The 26,693-nt window shown below is 29.9% G+C and overlaps 2 protein-coding genes across 6 annotated transcripts in view; both read left to right on the top strand.

Moving 5' to 3' along the window:
- Positions 1 to 26,693, top strand: part of LOC123266732 — a 751,444-nt gene that overhangs the window by 639,877 nt on the left and 84,874 nt on the right. The window lies entirely within an intron of this gene.
- On the top strand, positions 7,394 to 9,559 carry LOC123266735. Of its 2 annotated transcripts, XM_044731134.1 has the most exons (3): positions 7,394 to 7,817; positions 7,944 to 8,897; positions 9,293 to 9,559. In XM_044731134.1, the coding sequence occupies exons 1-3, from the start codon at positions 7,672 to 7,674 to the stop codon at positions 9,300 to 9,302; spliced, it is 1,110 nt and encodes a 369-aa protein (XP_044587069.1). In that variant the 5' UTR covers positions 7,394 to 7,671; the 3' UTR covers positions 9,303 to 9,559. The 2 variants fall into 2 exon arrangements, with proteins under 2 accessions (XP_044587069.1, XP_044587067.1); XM_044731132.1 differs by having other exon boundaries at positions 7,944 to 9,559.

The raw sequence follows: 26,693 nt of genomic DNA on the forward strand, positions 1-26,693 counted from the left end.
TTACTAAAGACGAAGAACAGCTCCAATATTTATTACTAGTTATTAGTGAGTATCGGAAAAAATTCCCTAATTGCAATAAAAGTACGTTAATTGAATGATTATTCCGTCTTTTTAATTGTTAAATATAATCATAGATGTACTAAAGTTTTATATTGTTTTCCTTGTAGAATATAAATGATTAAAATACGTACATTTCTATTTTTGGTCCTATAAAATTTTTTATGAATGATACAGTCGATGCTCTCTGTATTGGACCTCTCTGTATTTTAACCGCTCTCTGTGTTTGACCACATTTTTCCTCTGTATTTGACGAATTTACACAGCTCTTATGGACGAGTCAAGTACAGAGAATGGTCCTGGACGGGCGAATCAAATACAGAGAGCGTTGACTGTAATTTGATTTTGTTTCTTATTGAATGTGTACTATATCATTGATGATTAATTTCTGCTAAGCATTCGTATTAAGCGACGCAATTATTGAGAAAATGAGAGAGTAATCTCATGAGAAGTAGTACTGTGGATTGATGTCGAAAAATGAAACAAGGGGAGTAAGGGAGGTTGTTAATCAAAGCGGATTCTCGTAGATAAATTTGTATTAAATAAAAAGTAAATAATTTTCAATGAGAAAACAACATGATTGTTATTTTTAAACTATCAAAACACAGTGAAAATGCAATTTTCTGCAGAAAATAGCTTTTCAATGCCAATAAATAAAAATATATTATGATTTTTCAAATTTTTCATAATTCTGTTGATAAAATAAAAATTATTATCTATAAAAGATCAAAATTTTCAATGGGCTCAAAAAATTAAATTTACAGCGAAAAAACCAGAATTTTATTTTGACATCAACTTTAACTTTGAATAACTTTCAAAGGAGTGAATTTAGCTAAAAATGTTAAGAGACATTTTTGTAGGAAATTAAATTCCCTTCAAGAATCTCTATTGAATTTTTTCCGGATACTAATTTTTAAGTGAATTACAAAATTCCAAAAGTTAAACAATAAAATTCTGAAATCTTATCAATTTTCAAGGCGTGTTTATAAGAAAACGGTTCATCTGACGAAAAATTTCAATCAGTCTTTTTTTGTAGACAATTAAATTTGCTTCAAAAAACATCTAAGTTTATTTCATTTACCTCGATGGTTTAGGAGTTATGAGACAAAAACCCGTTCCGGAAAAAAAAATTAAAAGTTGCGATGATAGACCTCTTAATATAAATATTAAGGGCTCAAATTCTCACAACATTTTTTTTTTGTCATCCCAAATAATATTTTCGATATACAAAAAAAAAAAAAAATAGTTAATTTTTTTGGCCCAGTCTAATATATATGGGTCATTAAAGATCAAACAAACTTACCTGTCCGTAAAGTTCGATCGTAATTATACGAGGAAATCGCCCGAAAAGATTACATATGTAGTACCACTACTTTCATGCGTTAAGTCCACGATTTTAGAGCTAAAAAGAATTTAAAATTCCCGGCTGTGACCTACTAGCGCCGCCAGTCGGTCTCCTTCGTCATATCGTTTAAAGTGTTATAAGGAGAAAATTGTTTTTATTAATTAGGGATAGAGGTGCTCAATTTGAGAATACCTCGGGGAGTCTAGGAACTAGACCGGAAGGGACTGTAATCTTTTCGGGCGAGTTCCTCGCATAATTACGATCTAACTTTACGTACAAGTAAGTTCGTTTGATATTTAATTATGCATCGTCACTCGCCCTCAAGATTACATATGTATCCCTTAAGAGCTAAACAATCTTTCTGTATATATTCTATGTATTTAATTTCTTTTCTTCTACATTTATTATCATGCTGTTATACTTAAACTTATCTGATATAAATCAATCATCTAATAGTACTGTAGTAGCAAAATTCTTTGTACTATTCTCGGCAATTGGTGTTGATAAAATTTTGCATATACTACAGATTCCTGAGACCAACCTGCTGTCTTCTTTATTATTTCAATGTTTGAACCCTTTTCTGAAGCTCTTGATGTTGAGGCATGTCTCGTACTATGCGCTGTATAAACATCATCAATGCTACAAGATTCCAGAAAAGATTTTATCCATTTACTTAACGTTTGGGAAGATATCGCCTTGTGTGGTTTTCTTATACTAACAAAAAACTTATCTTCGTCACCTCTGATTGCTTAAGTTACCCTGATATATTCTATTATAGTACTTGCCACACACAACTCTGGCTTGCTCTTAAAAAAGGGCAGATCCAGCAACGGCTGATAGGCACCTGGCCTAGATGTCTTGATATTGTACGGAATTTTTATTTTTACTCTTTTTTTTGAAACAGAGATATTCAGAAGTGAGACCAAGGATAAAGTCTGGACCCGATGAGCTGTTCCCAGGGTCATTAGCATCACTGTCTTCATTGTTAGGTCATGTAAGCTTAGCTTACTTAGAGGATCGTCTTTACCTATTTTTTCTAAGACTGGTCCTACATCCCAGGTTGTCTCATACTTTGGTTTGCTAGATCTTAACTTGAAAGCTCCTCTCATGAATCGGGATATATGCACATTGGTAGACAATTCCTCAGAAGAAATCAACGCAATTGCGGCTTTCGCTGAGTTGATGGTCCCATAAGTTGCACCCTTCCGAAATTTTTCGGATAGGAACTCCAAAACTTCAGCTGAGTTAGTCTCATAAGGATCATATTTCTTTTCCTGTGCAAATGACCACCATTCTCTCAGTGCACTGTTGTATTGCTTCAATGTAGACTCTGTCAATGATGCTAGTAGGATCTCCATTGAAGATTCTGGGAGTTTCTTCTTTAAAAAAGAGTTCCGGACAATTTCGCGGCAACCAGGGTAAGTTTCCTGGCCAGTGGGTGGTGACGATCCCTAAAAGGTGAAAGTAACAATTTGTTATTTGGTTTAAATAAAATTGTTGAACCTACTATGAGCTTCTGGAACAGCGGATATCAAGGCTGAGCTGTCCAGAGTGGAACCACAAGTACTCCAGTAGCTTTGTCCTTAATTATTTTCTGGATCACTCTATTTAGAAGTACAAAGGGCGGGAACGCGTAAAAATTCGTATTTGCCCAGCTGATTGTGAATGAGTCTATCGTTAGGGCATCTGGGTCTCTTTCCCATGAACAATAGGACCTACACGTCGCATTAGCTCTCGAAGCAAATAAGTCGATAGCGAGATTACCAAATTGCTTGATAATCTTTCTAAAAGCATAACCTGCTAATTCCTACTCCGTATCAATATTTTTGCGTGGACCGTATCAATATGCTGCGTGGACCCATATTCTTCTAGCCTCACACCAGTTCCAAATGTCACAAGCCAACTTGTGTAAATGTGGAAACTGAGTGCCACCCATCTTATTTATATAAGCCTTAGCTGTTGAATTATCAACCTGCAGAAGTATTTCGCATTCTCTGAGATCTATTGCAAAACATTTTAGGCCAATAAAAGCAGCCATTAATTCCAGGGAATTTATGTGCAATTTTTGTTCATCGATTTTCCAGGAAGCTGCTCAAGGAAGCTGCTCAAGGCTATCATTGAAATAATGACCAAGCTACTATACTTCAAATGGTGGTTTACTAAAACGAAAATGATACTATTAAGCATTTAGGCTTAGTTGGTATCTCAGATTGCCTTAAACATGACACAGTTTTGATTTATTTATTTCAAGAACAATTGATTTCTTTTTTAAGAGAAAAATTTACTGTTATTGAAAGAATTTTTTACTTCTCAGATGGAGCACCTCAGCAATTTAAAAATAAAAAAACATTTACTAATTTATGTTAATATTATGCTGACTTTAGAATCATCGTTGAGTGGCATTTTTTTGCGACTGCCCATGGCAAAGGACCATGCGATGGGCTTGTAGATCCAGTAAAACGACATGCTGCTAGAGCTTCATTGCAAATGGAAAATAAAAAACATATACTGGCACCACAAGATTTGAATTCCTGGGCAATCAAGAATTTTACAGGCGTTGATTTTACTTTCATAACGAATGATGATTATTTAGACAAAAAAAATGTGTTAGACGTACGATATTCTTTATCAAAAACGGTAAAGAGTACACAGACATTGCACACTTTTACCGATAAATGATGAAATTGGATATGCTCTTATTAAAACTGTATCAATATCTGAAAAAAGTTCATAAATAAAAGTATTTTAATTATAAAGATTTTACGTTTAATTTAATTGCAATTGAACAAAAAATATACACATCGTGAAAACCATATTTTTTGTGTAAAAAACTCTGATTTTTCAGAAAAAAAAGTCAAATTGGATGTACCTTGCACCGCACACCGAGAAAAATCAATTTTTCCACTTTAATTGGATTTCAAAGGATCTACTGATGTGTTTATAATAAAATGGATATTTTCATTCAAAAGCTGAGCATTTTTCCCACAAGATAAGATTTTTCGTGGATTTTAATAAAAAAGCTTCCTTCTTCAGAAAAATTAATAAAAAAGTTATAAAAAATTTTTTTTCAAAATTTCAAAAAATCATAACTCCAGAACCGCTGCATGTTAAAGGCTGAAACTTGTAGGGAATTTATTTCTTATTATAGAGAACACCTCCATAAATTTTAAACATAATCCGCGAGGGTCGCCCCGTAAAAATGTTCTTATTTGGTGGAATGACCCATATGTAACTAACAAACCCTTGAAGGACATTTAACACATGGCTTTTCTTTTATTAGTTTTCACAAAGATTTAATTGTCGAGTAACACGAGCAAGCTTGTTCGGGTACTTTTATAGTTCTGAGAAATGTTGACAAAGTTAGTTTGTTGATTGTTAGTTTAAGGCGATTTCTATACTTTAATTTATATGCTACAACAATTTTTGTATATAAACAAAATGCATTATTTATAATTTATTATAAATTGAATTAAATAATTCAAATTATAGTGAATTTGCCGCGTAATGCATCAAAACGACATCTATTATATCATCGGATATAACAGGTAAAAACCTAGGTATTTTTTTTTTTTTTAACTTACCATTGTTTTTAGATAAATCGAGTGGTGTGACATTGACTACCACAGTTTACTCCTCGTTGTTTTTATTATTATTTATATTCTTGTCGCCATTGTTCGGTTGTGAACGCGTCTGTTTCAGCTCATACTCAAGCTGCTTCAATCTTTTCCGCAAATCTTCATAATGCTCATCTCGAGATGAAGATTTTCTTTTTTCCCCACGATGTCTTTCTCTTGACGATTTTTTCTTATGTTTTGACATGTTCACTGAATTTTATTTACTAAAGAAATTAATTAAAAGAAAGAGACAAAAGCTCACGCGTGTGACTCAGTCCGCACCAAAAAATGTTACTACGAAGAAGACCAACTGGCGGCGCTAGTAGGTCGCAGCCGGGAATTTTAAATTCTTTTTAGCTCTAAAATCGTGGACTTAACGCATGAAAGTAGTGGTACTACATATGTAATCTTGAGGGCGAGTGACGATGTATAATTCCATGTCAAATCGACCAATAGTTGGAATCGACCCCTTTCGATTTGGATGAAATTTGGTCACAAGTTTGCTTTCATCATAAAACAAAGTTGTGCCAGAGAAAAAAATTTTTAAAATTTTTTTCGAAAAGTTATGCAAGATTCAAAATTTCACCATTTTCAGGTTTTTCAAATTTATTTTTGTAATATCTCGAAAACTATTATAGTTACAGACATGGGCCAAAGTTCATTTTAAAGAGGATACTTAGAGCTATAAAAAAAAAATTTTTTGGGTAAAATTTTTGAAAAATCAAAAAGTGGGAAAATTTTGAAATTCAAAAAATCGTGAAAATCAAAACCCGCTATGAAATTTGCTGCTCATTTTTTTTTTACAGAGTGCCTCTTACTAATCTTTAAATATCCTGAAATTTTCAAGAGGGTGTTTTTTTTTTATTCGAAAATAAATTTTTGAATTTGGGAAAAAAAATTTTTTTTTATTTAAACTTCGGATGATGTTAAATTAAATAATTATTTAATTTTGTTATTCTCAATAATAAAAAAATGCAAATATTATCTGTACTACCATCAAATTGGTCTACAGAAAAAATTGTAAATATTTTTGGCGCATCAACTTACATGATAAAGAAGGTGAAAGAAAGAATACAACATGATGATATTTTATTTATTCCTGATGAAAACAAAGGCCTCTCTTTAGTGAAAGCTGCTGAAGATAGCTGAGTACAAAAGTTTTTTAGAAGTCAAAATGCCAGTCGAGCCAACCTTCAGCTAACGACTGATGACGAAATTCAGACACCCGAAGAACTTTGTAAATGAGCAAACGAACATGGATAAATTGTCGTCTGTATATTATTCCAATATACTCCTTGAATGCTATTTTGAAGTATAAACGAATAATTTTCAGAAAAATCAGCAACAACAAGTACTTGTTTAACTCTGAGGTGTGTTTTTGTAAGATGAAAATATTCTGCCTGTTGTTGAGCTACGAAGTCATGCTGAACCAATTTTGGAATAGATTCTATTAAGAACATGTAGGACAGAGAATATTCAAATTTTGGACAAAATACTGAGACTCTTTTTGACCAAGTAATTTTTGAACAAAAAATTATTAAACTTGGCCGGAGAATGTTAATAATAGTCCTTCGTAGATTGATTCTTCTATTTTTAAATTTAATCATTGAAAAAAAATAACAAAATGATAAATAAATAGGTAGAGTTCGCGCGTAAAACTGCCTTATCTCCGGGTCCATCATATATTCAAGTAAATAAACTTTACTATAAAGAAATTACTCATAAACTTACAACCAATATAATCTTTGAGATTGATTTAATTTTTTGGTTAATCTTTACTTTAGTTTAGATTACTTATAAGACAGAATTATTAAAATGCAACTAGGTTTGAATAGAAAACTAATTATGAACAAAAAATTTCATTTACTATTTTAAATAAACTATAGTTTAATTTTTTTGAACAGTGTTGGGAGTATTGGCAGTCAGCCTGATAATCTTCAGTGCATTTTATATGTTTCAAATAAACAATCCGATATATTCAATTGGCATTTGTTATCACTAGTCCAAACTGAATTACCGACAACAGACTGTATTACATGTTCTTAAAACATCTACAAAATCGTCACTTGATTCAATAATTGTCTCTAAGGAACACCGATCTACTTGAGTCCATTACTGACATGTAATTTTATCTAAAAAATTCTCACTGAGAAGATTTTGTACTGTATTCCTCAATTTTGTTAAGCCAGGACATTTATTACATTTTTCCAAAGTAGCAGTCATTCATTGGTGGTTGACAGGTAAACATTTTTATGTAATCCCGATATGAAAATAACGGTTGGCTTTCATTTTCAAGCTACAATTTTCCAAGTTTTGCACCATCAAATGAAAGTTTAAAATTCTTGTGAATAAGGCAAACGCATACTACGTGAGCAGGGGTGGGCACGTAAAATACTATACGTATAATACATAGTTTTATACATGTATACTACTTGGTAGATTACTTTCTGAGTTTTCTACATGACGTATTTTACGTCGAGTCTTTAGGCGCCACCTGTGAACTTATAATAAACTTTTAAGATTGTGAATCGTAAACAAATAATAAATGAATTAGTTTCAACTAAGCTTCTTCACCTTTCATTTATTATAAAAATCATTTATTAATTTGTGTTGAACATCAAATTTCAATACCAAAGTAAAGTTACATAAAAAAAAATGCAACGAGGTGGTCGTCCAAAACATAATTTTTGGGAAGAAGGAGGATTTAAAAGTATTCGCCAAAACGGCAAACAAGTTGCGTCATGTTTACGGTGTAACAAAATTATAAACAACACTGCTGAACAGCGATTAAAAAGTCACAGGTAAAAATAATTTTTTTTTATTCTAACTAGTTTAAATTTAAAATTTAACCTTTAAATAATGAATAATTTTTTTCACAAAGTACTAAACAACTGAGTTTGACATTAATTAGTGTTTATTTTTCATAGAAAAACGTGTATATGGGAAGTTGAGAATTCTAATATTGATGACAGCAGCGATGGTTCCGTAGTTCGACATTTATCATTAAAACGTAAAAATCGATCTGGAAGTTATGAAGAGAATAATAATTGTACTACTACTTGTAATAGTACTACTACTAATACTGATGGAGTCATCACATTATCAACCGTCAAATTGAAGAAGAATACGCCTAAAATAAATTCTTTTATAGATAAAATAAGCGAGACTGAGCATTCAAAATTAGACGAAGCTTTAAGTTACTTCTTTTTTAGTAAAAATTTACCACTTGATCTAGTTGAGGATGAATATTTTATTAAATTTTGTAAAACATTGCGATCAGCTTACCAAATACCTAGTCAAACTGAGTTATCAACATGTTTACTTGATAATGCTCATAACAAATTTATTAATAATCAAGTAAACATGAGTGAGAAACAAGGAATATTATTGTTTTGTAAAAATATCGATTGCACAACATTTTTAGAGATAATTGGTATAATAAAAGCTGGAAGCAACACATTGTTTATTAAATCATGGAGCTTTAAAGATGAAAAGGATTATTCAGATAACTATTTTAAAATGGTTGAGGAATCAAATGTGATTATACTTAAAAAATATGATTTATCAATTTATAGTGTCGTATTCTTTGTTAATATTTTAACAATTGATAATACTCGTGATTCTACTTTAACAGTAACACCTACTTGTAAGTCTACTGTTAAATGGCATTTGACATGCCATTTAGAAACTGTGGACACGTTGACTACATCAATCCAGGACGATGTATTGGACATTAAAGTGAATCGTTTGTTAAATAAATTGAAGGATACAAATGTTGAAAGTGAAATAGTGAAAAGAAACGGAGATAAAAAATCTCAACTCAAAGAAGATGTTTTTGAGCATTCCTATTATTCTAAATTATTGATATGTTTAAAAAATTTACCAGTCATACGTCAAATTGTAGGTGATGTGCTGGAGAAATTTGATCAAGATCTGGTTATGACTATATTTGATAGATCATTCAAAAATAATTTGAAAGAATCAATTTTTATTTTTGAATTTCTTTCAAAATTTAAATCTGACAGCAATAAAAAAAATTTTTCTATCGCTGACTCTACTGAAGAATGGTTTAAATTGAAAACATTGATAAAAAATAATGAATATACTGGAATAATTGATTATGTATTGAAAAAAGTAATTACGCCACAAGCGTTAACGGCTAATTTTCTGCATCCATCCTACAAGGGTCATGTTTTCATGAAAATTAATTAATACAGTCACATGGTTTATGAATTTCTAATTGATGAATTGGACTGTGAAGGATTACAAGAATTAGAACTTTATAAAAATTCACGAGGTTTATTTGCCAAACTATTTGTCAAAACGATATCTCCGGAAATTTTTTGGAGCATAGCTTCAGAAGAATTTACAAAGATTAGCATTTTAGCTGAATCTTTATTAAAGATACTAGCGTGTACTTTTCAATTTAACCAAAGTGATTTAGGTAAAAACTTGCCGAATGAATTATTGCCAAAATTCATCGATGTATTTTATAGTTTAAAGTTTATGAACATCAATTAACACTATTATCTAATATAGATGTAGTTATTTTTTATATATTCTTCAAAAGAAACAAAATTAATTTTATACTTGTTTATGTAATAATTTTAACAAATTACTAATTATTATACTTTTATTACATTTAAAAATTATTTTATTAGTTATAATACACGAAACCAAAAATCACTTGGTGAGCTAAAGTGAAAATATTTTAAATAATTTTAAGAGATTAACCACTGTGATCAAATTTTTTAATCTTTTGCTGTGATTTAATTATAGATTAAATAATTTATTATTTAATAATTTATAAGTTAACAATTTGTTATTGCACAGTTAAATCAGTTCTTATGTATATTGAATCATAACAATCAAATTAATTAGTAAGAATTACATGCGATTACCATTAACTAAGAGGGATAATTCATATTTAATCAAAAAAGTTTGTCATTGGTTTTCTATTTATGTTTTTATTTTCTTCTGTAAAAAAATTGTAAATGTTATATTAAAATTAAAAGAAAATGAACTTGTTCTTATAAAATTTGTGTTTTTATTTATGTTTATTCACTTTTAAAATTGAAAAATTATTTTTATTACCTAATAAAATTATACACATAAAATATTTATCGATTAATTAACTATTAAAAAAATACAATTGTAAAGTTGTTATTAGTACAATTTTTAAGCATAAAAATTTTAATTAGACATTTATTTTTATTAAAATGTAGTAAAATTGATGTATTTTATGTAAATAATCTGCAATTATTTCAAAGTTTCAGGGTTCATTTTTAATGAATAATAAATATCGAATAATTTTTCGGAGCGTTCAACTGTTAATCGATTCCGTAAAGATGAGTGAACAAATGACCAGTTGGAAAATAATCGTTCAATTTGGGCTGATGATGCTGGAATATTAATCAATTTTTGTGCTAATTTTGATATACTAGGATATGAATTCTTAGTCATTTGCCAAAACAATTGTGGAGGAATAGTTTCTTTTTTTAATAAAGTGCCAAAAATTTCAGATTTATTTAGATACGCATCTAATTCATGGTACGAAGTTTTATTTAACTTTTGTTTTATAAACTCAAGAGCTTGTAAACGGTATTTTTCTATATGAAGAAACTGTTTACCTTGGTAAACCGGATGCAATAAGTTTGCTGCTAACAAAATAGGCGTTAGTACTTTATCGACTCGTTTCTTGACAATCTCTTGAATTTTTTCATTCTCAGTCGGAATATTCAACTTCATCCATTCTTCAGCAGCATCATGTAGAGTACACTTTGATTGTTGACATTTGTTTATTAGTGAACAGACGGGATCAGATAAAACTATATAATCTTGCAGCTTTGTTATCAAAGAATCATCAGAAAGCAAATTATTTAAGGTAAATAATTTGTCTTCTGTATTTTGCTTTCTAACTTTATTAAGAGAATGATTGATTGATTGATTGATAAATTTATTTATGCCAAGGCACAGGCCAAATGGCAATTTAAATACAAAATATTTACATCTTAAAAATAATAATATTAAACGTAAGTACATAGTTCTTAACCTAAATTTTAGAATAATATTGCAAAATTAATATTTCAAATTTACTTTCTTTAAAAAAAAAAAAAAAAAAAAACTTTTAACCATTTTTAAATTTTTCTAAACTGATTCGACTATTATCTCAATTTAAATTTTTTAATTAGTATACAAGTACTGTAATCAAGAAATTTAATCTATCAATTTATCAACTGTCTAAATTTAGCAAATAGTCAAAAACTTTATTTTTGAAGACTTCACTGCTACTTGAGTTTACGATTTCTTCTGGTAGTTCTTCCCACAGATGAATCACGGAGATCAAGAAGGAGTGTTCCATATAGGTGGTAGCAAAATGAGGTATCTTGAAGGAAGTATGTTTTTTAGCTGCTAGCCTATTGGAACGTCTAACATCAATGTCTTCAATGAATAGCTCTCGTAAGTACTTGGGCTTTTCAACTTGAAGTAACTTGTAAAAATAACAGCTCATGTAGTAGTACATTCGGCGATACTTTACAGACAACCATCCCAGCTCATGTCTGAAAGGTGTAATGTGCTCATCTTTTTTGAGATTAAAAATAAATCTGATAGAGCAGTTAATCGCACGTTGTAGTTTTAAATTGTTATCAGAAGTTGAGTCGACCAATACAACGGAACAATAGTCAACGAGTGGTAAGATGGTTGCTGATACTAGTAATTTCCTTATAGGAGTTGAAAAGATATTTTTCCTTACTTTAAGACAATGTAGAGCTGAGTTCACTTTACTAACTATTTGAGTGACGTGGTAGAGACTGCTCATTTAATTTATCGTTCACAATTTTTTTCATTATGTCTAGATTTTTCAAACAACATCGAAATGCATCCCGATAGCTACACCAACGAGTTTCACAAGCCAATTTCATTTTTATTCCTCCAAGTTTTATTACCTCTCTTTCTAAATCCGGAGCTTTAAATGCCCGTAAGATTGTATTTATAGATTCCGCAAAAGTTTTATCAATGAGATCCTTGGCAAGTAAATTACCATTATGGCTACTACATCCTGCGTGCCATAAATTGACAGCTTTACCCATTGCTGTCATAACTGGAGCATTGTCAGAAACCATGGCATAGATATATTTTTGTTGTAGTCCGTTTTGGCCATATTGACAGCTTCTTCAACAACTTTGGTTAATTGTTGCGTATCTTCGGACATTGATGTAAAATCCCAAGAATTAAAAAAAAAACTTGGTTCATTTGGTGTATGAATTATACATACAACATTTTTTGTATAAGCAACCGAATTCTTCCAACCATCAATTACTATTACTCCTTCGGATTCATCAATTTTTCTATGTTCACTTGATATTTTGTTGTGTAACTTATTTAGCAGCGTACCTGAGAGAGTTTTTCTGCATGGTGGTTTATAATTTGGATTCAAAGAGTTAACAAGCTCTTTAAATTGAGTTGATTCAACAACGCTAAATGGTATATTGCATCCTACGAAAAATTCTGTCAATTTCTCATCAATAATTGATAAATCATTTGCACAGTTAGGTGGAAGATCTGAGTTTGTATCAGTTTGTTCATGAAATGAAAAATCAGCAGACATTTTTTTTGTTAATGCACCTTGCATCTGTAAAAATATACAGAAAAATTTATTTAAAATTCAGAGTGGAACTTAGTTTTTTTTTTTTTTTTTTTTTTTTTGCAAATATAATCGTTATTTTTAATATGATACTGAAATTAAAAGACATCTTTTAATTCTTTAGAATTTTATAACCTCAAAATTATTATGAAGAAATTTTTATAAAAAAAATTTCACATCTAAAAAATAAAAAAATTTACAAGTGCAAATTTTTTAAAAATATCTTTTTTTTATAATTAATTTTTAATAAAAATCATTAATATTGTCAGATGTCGGCTGATTTCAGTATCATTTTTTAACATATCTTAGTTTTGTCAGTTTTGTCCAAGCAATTAGTACTTTTTGCATTAGTACTTTTTGCACCACACGCATTTCTAAAATAAATGGAAAAAATGTATTATTAATTATTCAAAAATGACACGTTATTATTTTTAAATTAAATAAAAGTATAAATTTTTATCAAAAAAATATATGACCGGTGACTCTGTAATCTAACTTGTGCAGTATTTTTCAACTGATAATTACACTTTAAACACCGATCAACATTATTATTTTCCAATTTTTCAATTAAAAAATCATTTTCTTTCAAGAATGTTTGATACTTTTTTTTTCTAAATAAACTCATTTTATGATAAACTAAAATATCCAACTTATTCGTCAGTAAAACCGTTGAAAAATGGTTAAAATTCAAAAATTGTGGAGATTTTAATAATGACCGCTAGAGGGCACAAAAATCGACGTATAATACCGTAATTAAAGTATTTTACGTAGTTTACGTAAAATACGTAAGAAACTGCCCGTTACGCGTAACTACTCACCCCTGTACGTGAGTATCAGATGCACCAGCAAGAACACATTCAGGTGGTCTTAAACTCGCAAATTTTAAAAAACCTAGTTTATCAAATGGATATTTTTATTTAAACGGTTGGTAAATTTTGGATGTTACCCAATACTAACCGTTTTTTCTTTAGCACTCGTTGACCATTTTAAAAAATAGATTTGTATTCTTTTTTGCCGGGTAATTCTCGACTGACATTTTGACTTTTGAAAAACTCATGGATTCTATCTTCAACAGCGTTCAGTAAAGAGTAGTCTTTGTTTTGGTCTTTCGTTTATTTGAAAGGGGACACTTAGGGCTATTGAAAAAATCTATTTTGGAAAAAAATTTTGAAAAATGTCAAATTTGTCAAATTAAAAATTTTTTGAAAATCGTCAAAAATGAAGAGCGCCATTAAAATTTTAGCTCATTTTTTTTGTATGATACCTTGTACTGATCTTAAAAGATCCTGAAATTATTGGAAAAGGGTATTATTTTTTTTCAAAAATATGAATTTTTGAATTTCAAAAAAAAATCTTTTTTGTTTTTTGCAACTTCTAAATAAAGTAAAGTTATGCAGATACATAATATTGTGAATTTGAGGATTTAAAAATAAAACGCACGACGTGGAAATATTAAATAATAAATTAATTTCAATTTTTTTTATTTTTTGGACATAATCTTGCATCCTTAAAATAAGTCATCCTTAATGCATGATAGAATTTGTTAATTCTCCTTTTTTTACTTCATTTGAAGTTGTTGACGCAACTTTTCGTCTTATTAACATGGGAATAATTTGTAATTTTAGATTGAGAACTATTAAGGTATTACCCTCGCGACTTCCGTCGTCAAAAGTTTATGCTAGAGTGTACGGTACACATACCGGATAGTCATTATTGACAAGCCTAAAACTTTTTGCTGTTTATGTACTTATTCCAGCCAATCACGAACGAGAAACTGATCGTTTGAAAAGTCTGGCAACACTGCGTGAGCATTAAGATATTTTATAGTGGATATACTGTACTGTAGTGTTTTGGACTAGCTGTAGACTAAACTCTGTTTTGATACATGCGTTTATTTATTTATTTACATACAGTCGTCATCATTAATTTGTAACGGTTGGCAATGATTAGAGTAAAATAAAAAATTCTCAATTTGGACATCTCTCACTAAAAATTTCAATTAATAATATGTTTGGAAAATAAAAAAAACAAACGAAACTATGAAGAAAATTTACATAAAATAAATAATTGTAAGCTCAGACAAACATAATTATAGAACTTTAACCAAAGAAAAAGTACTATACATAGAGATAATTAAAAATAAAAAATTCCTTTATTGTAAATCACCAGAGAAATAATTTGAATATTTAAAAATATACAAATAAAATATTTCAAATAAATTTGATATTTCAATTAAAAGAAAATCAATGAAATATCAGTCTCCTGATAATTACAGTCTTCAAAATAAACAATATCAAATAACTATAGCTAAATATAAAGACATTTACTAAAATATTAGATCATATCATTATACAAAATTAAAATTGAAAAGGCCTAAAATTAGAAAATAGTCCATCGAAGCAATTTAAATTTTATAAAAATGGAAATATAAACAGAAGAAACAAAGGAAATTAAAAAATAATGACAAACCTAAATTCAGACAATTCGAATAAAAGACATCAAGGTTATTTAACATATATACAAATGAACAACTCTGAATATAGAAAAGCTTTACAAATGAACATCTCTAATTATGGACAAGAAAATTCGGAAATCTCTCATAATGGATATCTCTCATTAAAGAAAACAAAAAAAAAAATACAATATTTATAAATTAAAAAATAAGTAATTGTTCAAAAAAACACGCTTTAACATAAAACCAAACTAAAAAGTAGGAATTTAATTTTTTTTTAATAATCCAAAATTAATTTAAAGTGATCAATAAAAAAAAATCATTTTTATGTAAATAAGTGTGGGGATCAGATAAAAACAATTATTCAAGGGCAATAAACTCTGCACCAAGACAACTTCTTCGGAGAACTTTACTGAAAAATTAATTTTTCTTACAGTCGACGCTCTCTGTATTGGACCTCTCTGTATTTGACCACATTCTTCCTCTGTATTTGACGATTTTACACAGCTCTTATGGATAAGGACGAGTCAAATACAGAGAATGGTCCTGTACGGGCGAGTCAAATACAGAGACCGTTGACTATAATCATAGGTAATGTACGATTTTTTAATTTTTAGGTAGATTTTTGAGGGGGGGGGGTGGTGCCCATTGAGTATCAGCACCGGCACGTGCCAGAGTCGCGGCTAATTGCGCGGTTGTAATTGCCATTGCGCTGGTACACGCCCGCCATCTCGTCGTCGCTCAAATTGTCCAGGTCGTAGGAGTACGCGGTTGATGCAGCGTTCATCGCTGATGACTAGAGTCAATGACGAGGGTTATTCATGTCAAACTTTTCTTTCTTGACTACTAACGTGATATTATGATAAAATTCATAAAGATCAGTTCAATAGATAGATTTATAAAAAATCTACCTAAAAATTGAAAAATCGTACATTACCTATGATTAATAAAAATTAATTTTTCAGTAAAGTTCTCCGAAGAAGTTGTCTTGGTGCAGAGTTTATTGCCCTTGAATAATTGTTTTTATCTGATCCCCACACTTATTTACATAAAAATGATTTTTTTTTATTAATCACTTTAAATTAATTTTGGATTACTAAAAAAAAATTAAATTCCTACTTTTTAGTTTGGTTTTATGTTAAAGCGTGTTTTTTTGAACAATTACTTATTTTTTAATTTATAAATATTGTATTTTTTTTTTGTTTTCTTTAATGAGAGATATCCATTATGAGAGATTTCCGAATTTTCTTGTCCATAATTAGAGATGTTCATTTGTAAAGCTTTTCTATATTCAGAGTTGTTCATTTGTATATATGTTAAATAACCTTGATGTCTTTTATTCGAATTGTCTGAATTTAGGTTTGTCATTATTTTTTAATTTCCTTTGTTTCTTCTGTTTATATTTCCATTTTTATAAAATTTAAATTGCTTCGATGGACTATTTTCTAATTTTAGGCCTTTTCAATTTTAATTTTGTATAATGATATGATCTAATATTTTAGTAAATGTCTTTATATTTAGCTATAGTTATTTGATATTGTTTATTTTGAAGACTGTAATTATCAGGAGACTGATATTTCATTGATTTTCTTTTAATTGAAATATCAAATTTATTTGAAATATTTTATTTGTATATTTTTAAATATCCAAATTATTTCTCTGGTGATTTACAATAAAGGAATTTTTTATTTTTAATTATTTCTATGTATAGTACTTTTTCTTTGGTTAAGGGGTTACATGGGTTTCGTGGGTTCAAAAAATCGATTTTTTTTTTTTGGCTCATTGATTTCTACAACATCTCAAGAATATTGTCCTAAATTTTCAAGTCGATCCGAATAATAGTTTTGGAGATAAAACCTTAGGAAGGTGTGCGCTCCAAGTCAGGTATAGAAGGGTCAGCGCGCCTCAGGTATAGTGAGCAGCTGCTCGTCTATTGTTTGTCTGTCATTGTTGTATATTACTTTCACTTCCTAAGGAAAACTAGTTTGAAATATTTTATTTGGTGATTACTTCTTGAAGCACGAGGTTCATTTGAGGTTATCTCAAGTTTCTATCATATAATTTATTAAAAACGTGGTATTATTTGTGGTTATCTAGTGTCATTTATGAAGTTGATAAACAATGCATAAAATTTCAAGAAAACAGTTAACCGTTGGAGCTCGTAGAAAAGATAGACCGAGAAAAAGGAGACAGTCCTTTAATCCTAAAGATCCGGAAACTGATGATAGTTCCTTCACGAGCACCTCAGCAAAAATTAAAAGGTGATGATAAAGAGCACGTGCCAGAAGAGGATACACTCCAATATTCAATCATAGATTTTGCCTTGGTTTTCTCAACTCTCTCATCGTTTGTGCGGTGTTCTAACATTATTGACGATGAAGATAAAGATCAATTGTGTAATGGTAAAGTACAATTTAAGCAATGTTCGAAATTTGGTCTGGGATATAAAATCGTAGTAGAATGTGAACGATGTGATCCAAAATATATTTTATCTTGTCAAAAAATCGGAAGAATGTATGAACTAAATCGCCGGTTCATTTTTGTTATGAGAATATTGGGCTTAGGGCTCGCCGGATGCAAGAAATTCTGCGGTTTGATGGACATAAGCAGTTCATTTTTAAACCAGTCTACATACGATTTTTATATTGATAAAATACATGAGTGTATTGAGACAGTTCCTCAGACTCTATTCTCATCTGCTGCTGAAGAAGAAAAACAATTTACAACTATTGAAAACGATTTACAAGATACGACAGATGTGAGTGTTTCCGGTGACGGTACCAACGGTAACAACGAGAGCTTCAACCAGTTGATCTGGAAAATTACTCCAAAAATACTTCCTGCTGGTTCAAAGATTGTTAATATTGCGGCATTGGTCGCTGCTTGTATCTTCAATGAAGGAACATCAGCTTTATTATTGATTATGCACGGTATGGATTTAAAATTAGGCCAAAACTCCTACGAATATGCCCGAATTTCGGATGAAAACCGTGTATGCGCAGCCGAAAAAAAATCTGCGAGCGAGACTCGCGAAGCCAGAATCCGTCATCGACAGGAGCAAAAGGATGCCCTGGACATTGCAACTGCTGCAGGATCTTTACTTTATGGCCCAGGAATCGACGATTCACTGTAAGTTACAAAAAACATTTTTTTTTCCACTTTTATTGTTACTCAAAACTTTAAACGCGTTTTTCTCGGAACCGTGTTTTCAATGTCGGTTGTCAAATGTTCTCGAAAACTACTCAACCGATCTTGATGAAATTTCACACAGGTGTTCGAGATACAATTTACTCGTGCTTGGACGAAGGATTTTTTTTTTTTCAATTACAACTATTTAAAAAAAAACAAAATGTCAAGCAAATTTGACCGAAATTTTCATTTTTTTGGAAAAATGTCTGCCAAAATTCCAATTTTTACTTTTTTTTTCTTTCCTTCGTTCAAGCACGAGTTTATGGTCTTAACTAAAAAACTTATTTTTGTTTTTTCATTTTAGATGATTTTGTCAGGAGTTATGCTGACAACGCAGACGCACCTTTTTTCCGAGGGGTCACCGGAAATGACGTCACAATGGAGGAGTTTTAATTTTTTTTTTTTTGAAAATTTTAGAAATTATTCTTTAAATATGTATCTATAAGACAGAAAAAAATTTGAATTAAATAAATAATTTTTTACATAGAAAAAAAAATATTGAAAATAGGCCTTTTTTTACCCGACGAAACCCATGTAACCCCTTAAAGTTCTATAATTATGTTTGTCTGAGCTTACAATTATTTATTTTATGTAAATTTTCTTCATAGTTTCGTTTATTTTTTTTATTTTCCAAACATATTATTAATTGAAATTTTTAGTGAGAGATGTCCAAATTGAGAATTTTTTATTTTACTCTAATCATTGCCAACCGTTACAAATCAATGACGACGACTGTACATTTATTCGGAAATATAATAACAATGTCTGAAAAATCGACTTATAAAAGACGATTCATAAAAAAAAGTCCTTGAAAAACGACAGAAATCTCTAGCACATATGCAAATAACTATTATTTATTTTATTTTTTATTTAACCCCGCTTTTCAGACTTCTGTCTCGATGGGGGTCCGGCCGAGACCGGAGGGGGACTCCAGGCTGATCGGTACATTAAGTTTGGCAGAATAATTTTGTCGGTATTACATACTTTTTCAGCCTGGAGAGTAATGCGGCGATGGACCGACTTTGGGGAAACTGCACGCATTTTTGCCTGTGCCCCACCGGCAACACAGGGCTTGGGGAAATCATCGATTAACCCAAGCCTGTACAGCCCAGCGTGAGTTACGAGCACGGATGATCACTGAAAATTAAATTTCAGCTCACACCGGGATTCGAACCCGCGCCTCACCAGTCCCAAGCAAGTATGACAAGCGTTGTACCACTTAGCCATGGGACTGGCTTTATGCAAATAACTATACAAATAACAAAGGGGGCGTCCATTAATTAAGTGAGGTGTTCTAGGGGGGAGTGGATCAAGCTAAATCTTACCAAATCTCACTAAGGGGGGAGGGGGGATCTTAACAAATATCACGTAATTTTTTCTCTAGCAGAAAACAGTGTAAAATTTCGTGAAATAGTATTTCTATAATAAAATATGGCCAAATTTGACACAATAGTGTTTGTCGTATTCGTCTGAACCCTGCAGAGCAGCAAAGTAGCGCTCGATTGTTTGATTTGATTATTGATCGATAGGTTCACTAATTTTTTAGGTAGATTTATTTAGAAATCTATCGGTGGTAGCCGGTCTCATGTCGTAATTTTAATAAAATTTTGTCATAATATGTTTAATTATCTTCAATTTAAGCTATTGTTCGTCGACTTTTAATACTTTTTTCAATTTATTTCGTAGTTAAGAAAATTCAAAAAAAATCAAGAATAAATTAATTTTTAGCTTTTATCATCAAATGACTTTTATCTGTAAAAAATCTGATTTTTTAAGTAGATGTCTTTAAATATCTATTTGTTATAGTCAATCTCATGTCGTTATTTGCAAAAATATAATAGAAAATAAATTTTAGGACATTACGGCCTTTAAATAGGGTTTTTTTTTCAATATTCAAACAAGAAATCTACCTATCCATGTCGGGTGTAGCCGAATGGCGCTTTTTTTTTCTCAATAATCCAACACGTTTACAGCCAAAACATAAATTTTGAAGAATCTCGCGTGAGATTAGGGGAGGGGGGAGGGAGTTGGGGAAAATCTTATGAAATCTCATCAAGGGGGGAGGGGGGGGTCAAAAAATTTTCAAAAATGCTTCACGTTATTTATGGACGCCCCCAAATAGAAAAAAAATAATTGACAGTATTGTTTTGTTTTTTCACAAAAATAAGTAGTTAAATTTTTGGGTTTATGTATTAACTGATTTTAAATTTAAGTATTTTTTATTATTTCATCTGACTATTATTTTTATAACTTATGAAAGATTAATATATATTATTATATTAAAATTGTTAACTTTTTGAATTTTTAATAAATATAAAAAAAAATGAAAATTAATTCAGCCAACATTTAAAAATTTTTAGAATTTTTTTTTTATTGAAAAAATGATTACAACAAAATAAAAAAAAAATTTCACTTGAAAAAAACTTCAAAAACTGTAAATGCAATATAAAAAAAAAATTTTTTTTTCTAATTCAATTATTAAAAAAAAAAATCAAAAAATTAAAAATGTCGGCTAATTTTAGTATCATAAAAAATACTTATTTTAATAAAATAATCATAGTTTTTTTTTTAAATAAATAAAATTAATAACTATAATATTACACCTAACGTAAATTAAACTTTTCAAATTTGTCAGCGCATGCGCGTCTCATACTTCTTTCGCGGCTCACAAAACTTGCGCTGTTGCCACAGCTTTATTAACGTATCCCCTCCTCGGCTAAAGTCTGGTAAATTTTTAATTACTTATTACTAAATATCTCTGAAACTGTGTGGTAATTATCAATGAATTTTTTTTTTTTAAATTGTTTAGTTGTTAGTTAACATTACTCTAGTTTTTTAAAAAGATCCTAAGAAAAGTTTGTAAGATAAAAATGTTTGTAGGTAAATTTTTCGATATCCCGTATACCGTAATGTATAAGAGCGTTCAAAACTCAAACTTTGAAATTAAATATCTCGGAAACTAGATGGTCGAAAATTCTCAAATTGCGCCAATCGACGCAGAATTATATGAACATTAATCTGCCAGAATTAAAAAAAAATCCTAAGAAAACGACTTTGGCGAGGGTACTACTTTAATGTGCAGAAATTCGTAAGTAAATAAGTATTTGAAAGAACGAAAAAAAACTGATATTCTCATGAAATTATTTCTAATTTTTATAGAAAATTAATAACTGTTTGAGTTATTTGAGGTTAAAAACTGTAATTGAAGTGTAATTGAAGAAACGGACAAAATATATCATGCATTAAAAAAATAAGAAATTATATCATGCGTTAAGTCTGAATTTAAGATTATGTCTAAAAAATAAAAAAAAGTTGAAATTAATTTATTATTTAATATTTTCACGTCGTGCATTTGATTTTTAAATACTCAAAATTACAATATTATGTATCTGCATAACTTTACCTTATATAGAAAGTGCAAAAAACAAAAAAAAAATTTTTTTTGAAATTCAAAAATTCATATTATTGAAAAAAAAAATACCCCTTTCCAAAAACTTCAGGATCTTTTCAGATCAGTACAAGGTATCATACAAAAAAAATTGAGCCAAAATTTTAATGGCGCTCTTCATTTTTGACGATTTTCAAAAATTCAAAATTTGATAAATTTGGCATTTTTCAAAATTTTTTTCCATATTTTTTTTTTTTTTTTTTCAATAGCCCCAAGTGTCCCCTTTCAAACAAACAAAAGACTATTCCTGTATCTATAATATCATTTGAGATATTGCAAAAACAAAATTGAAAAACGGGAAAAATCGCGAAATTTTGAATTTGCATATCTTTTGAAAAAAATTTTTTTATTTTTTTCTTCAGCAGAACTTCGTTTTATGATAAAAGAAAACTTCTGCCCAAAATTCACCCAAATCGAAAGGGTTCGATTCCAACTATTGGTCGATTTGACATGGAATGACCCACATACATATATAAACTTTTGAACTATGTGTATTTTCTGACTCAGCTCGTCGAGTTATGTCGGAATATAGCAAAATTTTTCAAAACTTCCGTCATGAGGACCAATGCTATAGTTAGATTTCTATGAAATCTACTAAAAAGGATTCCTGTATGAAAAAATAAAAAGTTTACAGTTCAAACTGTAGTTATTAAACAATTTTTAGCAATAAAATTTTTTAATGCATTTAATAAATCAATCAATCAATTTATTAAAAGTAATTAATTTTTCAGTTTGAATGCTTATTTTTAGTTTTATAAAATTTGAAAGCATTACTTTAAAATCTTTTGTCATTTGGCAACTATCAATTCATGAATGAAATTTTAAGCATTGAGATTTCTTGATGATGTATTTTTTTATCTAGTAAAATTAATTGAAACTTTCTCCTATGATAAAAATTACACTGTAGGAAAATTCAAGGTTCATAAACGACCTAGGAAGTATTACAGCCCAGACGGTAATTCTTACACTTTCTGTTACAAGGACTAATCACTACTACAACAACCCAGATAGCAAAATGACGTATTAAGTTATTCCGAATGAGCTCAAATTTCTGATTTGGACGTCAGAGTCTACGTCTAAAAGACGTCTTTAAGACCTTCTGAAGAGGTCGAATGCGCCGCTTATTGTAGACTTTAAGAACTCATCAAAACGAGCTCTTAAAGAGCTCTTTTTTCTGAACTCGCACAAATGAATGATTTTTGATCTCTATACGCTATTATAATGATAACAATAATAAGAACACAACAAAAATAATATTAATAATAATAATAATAAAAGTAAATTATGAAAAATAATTCAGAGTTTCATGAAGCACCGATGCTGATTTCGAATGTTTATTATTTTAGTTAGACCTAATATTGTCGGTTTAAAGAGAGAAAGTGAAAATCGCAATTGCCGTAACTAAGATTCGAACCCGAGTCGCGCGCGTGCTAGATCGATACCTAACCCCCTACGCTGTTCAAACGATATGTCGTTACACATCTCATTATTCTTATAAGCTAAGTTTATATAGTGATGAAATGTTGCGATCATTGTCTATATTATTTATTCTATTTGATACTGTGTATCGATAGAGAAAAAGTAACTTTTACGAATATTTATATACTAAAAAATATTCAAAAGTCTACCTGTAATATTTTTTTAAATAGTCTATATAAATTTTGTTTACTTTTCACAATATAAAATCTAATAGATAAATTAATGAATATTAAAAATTCAACTATAATTAATAAGTATATAGTTATAAGATATCGTTAAATTCGAATAAAATGTTTAAAATTGATACATGCAAACTACTCCTTAAATGTAGAAAGTTCACATAATTTTTTCAGATTAGAATCCAATTTTATTATTTTATCTAAATTAGTTTGATTACGAACCAGATTTTAACATTATTGCCTATTACTTCATAATATAATTTAAAATTTTTTAAAAATTTAATTAACCTGAATTAAGAGAAATGAGTTAACCTATGCCAAGTGTATATCTATATATCAATCTATTCAAATTGTTTTAAATCATTTAATTCAAATTATGTTTAATCATTTTCAATTTAATTTCTCAATCAGGAAAGTAATAAATGAAAAATGAATAAGATTTTGACAGCTTTATATTAAAAAGAAATTTGTGTTTTTGTTCATAATGTCTATAAGCTCATTATACGCAACTCAAAAAGAAGTCCAAAAAAGGGACTCAGTTAGATGTCAGAAAATTGACTCCAAACTTATGAGTTCATTAAGAGCTCTTAGTTCTGACCTCGTAAAAAAGAGCTCCTTAAGACGTCACATTAGGACTTCTATAAGAAGTTTTTTAAAAGACTTCATACTGAAATCTTTCTGACTTGGATGCTGACTGGGAAACATTAAATTTAACTGTGAAAGATGTAGTTTAGAAAACATAAAATGTAAGAAGTAAATCTCAAGTTTGTCAATTATTATACTTTGAAACTATAATATCTGAAGCATCTTAGTAAATTGTTTAAATACGAAAATAACTTCAAGGGTTTAGCTTGCGTGACTTAGCTGTTTATCCAGAATATGGAGACTGTATACTGGATTATATAGTCTCCATGGTCTAGAGAATGTGTTTCAAAATATGAGGTCGTGTGTTCAAGTTCATCATCCGCTAGAAAAAATAAAGTTTCTCACCTTACCAACGTCGATGCAAAAGCCATAACTAACAAGGATACGAATGTTATCTCTATTTTGACTCCTCCAAAGGAAAAAATATATATGAAAATATATGAGGAAATATGTAAAAACAACGCTCAAATACTAAACTTTTATAGGATGAGTTATGTTATAATAAGAATAAGTATAAATTCTCATTTCAAACATTCGGCGTGGTTTTATTATTCGTTATCATTTAGCAAATAATTATTTTAAGTTAAAAAAAAAATTAGAAAAACGGTTAACCCTGAAGGCCATCCCTGCAACTTCCCGCCAATTTTATACCTAAACGCTTGAAATTGCACTTATGACGTTTTTGACTTAAACAGTTTTTTCGGTTTTTTTTCGTCAACGATAACTCACGAACGAATCAACCGATTTTGACCGGACTGTTACGATTGACGTAGTTTTTTGAAGTCAAGAGCTGATCACTTTTTGGAATCGATCGGTAAAGCCGTTTAAAAGTTATTCCAAAAAAACCACATTTGAAAAAATTTTTTTTCGTAGTTTTTTTGCGATTTCTCAAAATCTACTGGTTTGAATCGTTCCAAAAAGTATTTAAAATCTAAGTTTAGTCAAGCCCTTTCGAATGGCATCAACCGCGATCAAATCGGCCAAGCCGTTCAAAAGTTATCAATAACTTTCGAATTTTTGAAAATCTTCGATTTTCTTAGCGGGAAGTTAAAAAACAATTTTATTGACAAAAGAAAAAAATCTTGATATTATTTTATTGATAAATGAAAAATACTTGCGGTCCATTTCAGCAGATGCTATTGACGAAAATATCAATAAAGTCAAAAGCACCAAGTACCTCATTGTGAAGTACCGAACACAATTAAGATTATTTTGTAACATAAAAATCAATCCTGATACAATTATTGTGATATCTCGAAATTAACAACTGTGATCAATTCATCGAAGATATGTTAAAAAATGGAAAAAAAATTCTGATAATGAATTTTAAGAATAAAGTTATTTGCTAAAACTAAATATTCGATGTTTGTACTTGAAATTATATGACGATAATTATTTTATTATACAATCCACCAATAAGATATAAATACATACTGCATTTCAATTGATTTTTATTGGTTAACAGTTTAAAATTAAACGAAAAATACTCCCAAAAATGTTTAGGATGAATATTGAATTAAGCTCGTGGATAAATACCACAATAGATTTGTAATCACAATAAGTTTGTAATCTCCACGTATCCAACTAAATATTAATTCAAATATTTAGCAATCCCCGGCTTGATTTTCAGGGTCTTAAACGGAGATCGCGTCGAAATGACAAAAACATAAATAAAACACTTTACTTCTAATTAAGAAATCAAAGAAAAGAAACCTCTTTATTGGCCTGATCAGCAGTTAACAATAAACAATATACACAAAACAATAGTACACTCTTTCCACACATATACGACGGTATTCACGATTAAAATTCGAAATTCGCAGTTTGCATGTCACGAGCTAGTTCCCCAATACCCTCCAGGGTGGCAGTTGCCACCCTGGGGGCTCTACGATGTCCCAGAGGATGAGCGGATGATTTCACACTGGTCCCCACCTACTCGATTATAATCACTTACCGTACCTCGGCTGAAGGCCTTGGCACGGAGAGTCGTGCTTTCGTCGAGTAGATACACAGTACTTATCTGGGTTTTAGTCGGACTCCAGGTAGAGTGTAGTCTTTCCAAATTACTGGTGGAATGGTCTTCCTCCGAATAATTCCCCGAGAAATAATTGATTAAACTTATTTTCCGGACCGAACTTAACATATTTTTGAACCCGAATACAACAGAGAAATTTTCCCCACCGTCGCTCATTATCGAGGCCCGCGCAAGCTCAACAATCATCGAAAATTTCTAAGTTTTTATTTTCCTTAAATAATTTAGTTAAGTCGCTCGTAATTATTTTAAATTTCAATCGGCATTCTTTCATTACCTAATCCATTTCGTCGGCCAGTTTCTAAGTATCGATTCTTGAAAATAATTTCTTACAAAATTATTTTCCTTTCCTCACTAAATCGGCTCAAGACTTAGAAAAATTTTCCGCTCTTATAAATTCTTTCACTGATAATTCTTCAAACTGATAATTTCATCAAACTTACAGTAACGATAAAATATAATAATCAAAATAACACAATAATGAAAGTAAATAATAATCGTCGTAAATATCACAATAATTGTTTCTCGTAATTCTCAAGTAATTAAAAATAATACAAAGAATTAGGAAAACGGTTGATCCTGAAGGCCATCTCTGCAACTTCCCGCTA

The sequence above is a fragment of the Cotesia glomerata genome, linkage group LG6, assembly GCF_020080835.1.
Source record: "Cotesia glomerata isolate CgM1 linkage group LG6, MPM_Cglom_v2.3, whole genome shotgun sequence".
NCBI classification, from domain to species: domain Eukaryota; kingdom Metazoa; phylum Arthropoda; class Insecta; order Hymenoptera; family Braconidae; genus Cotesia; species Cotesia glomerata.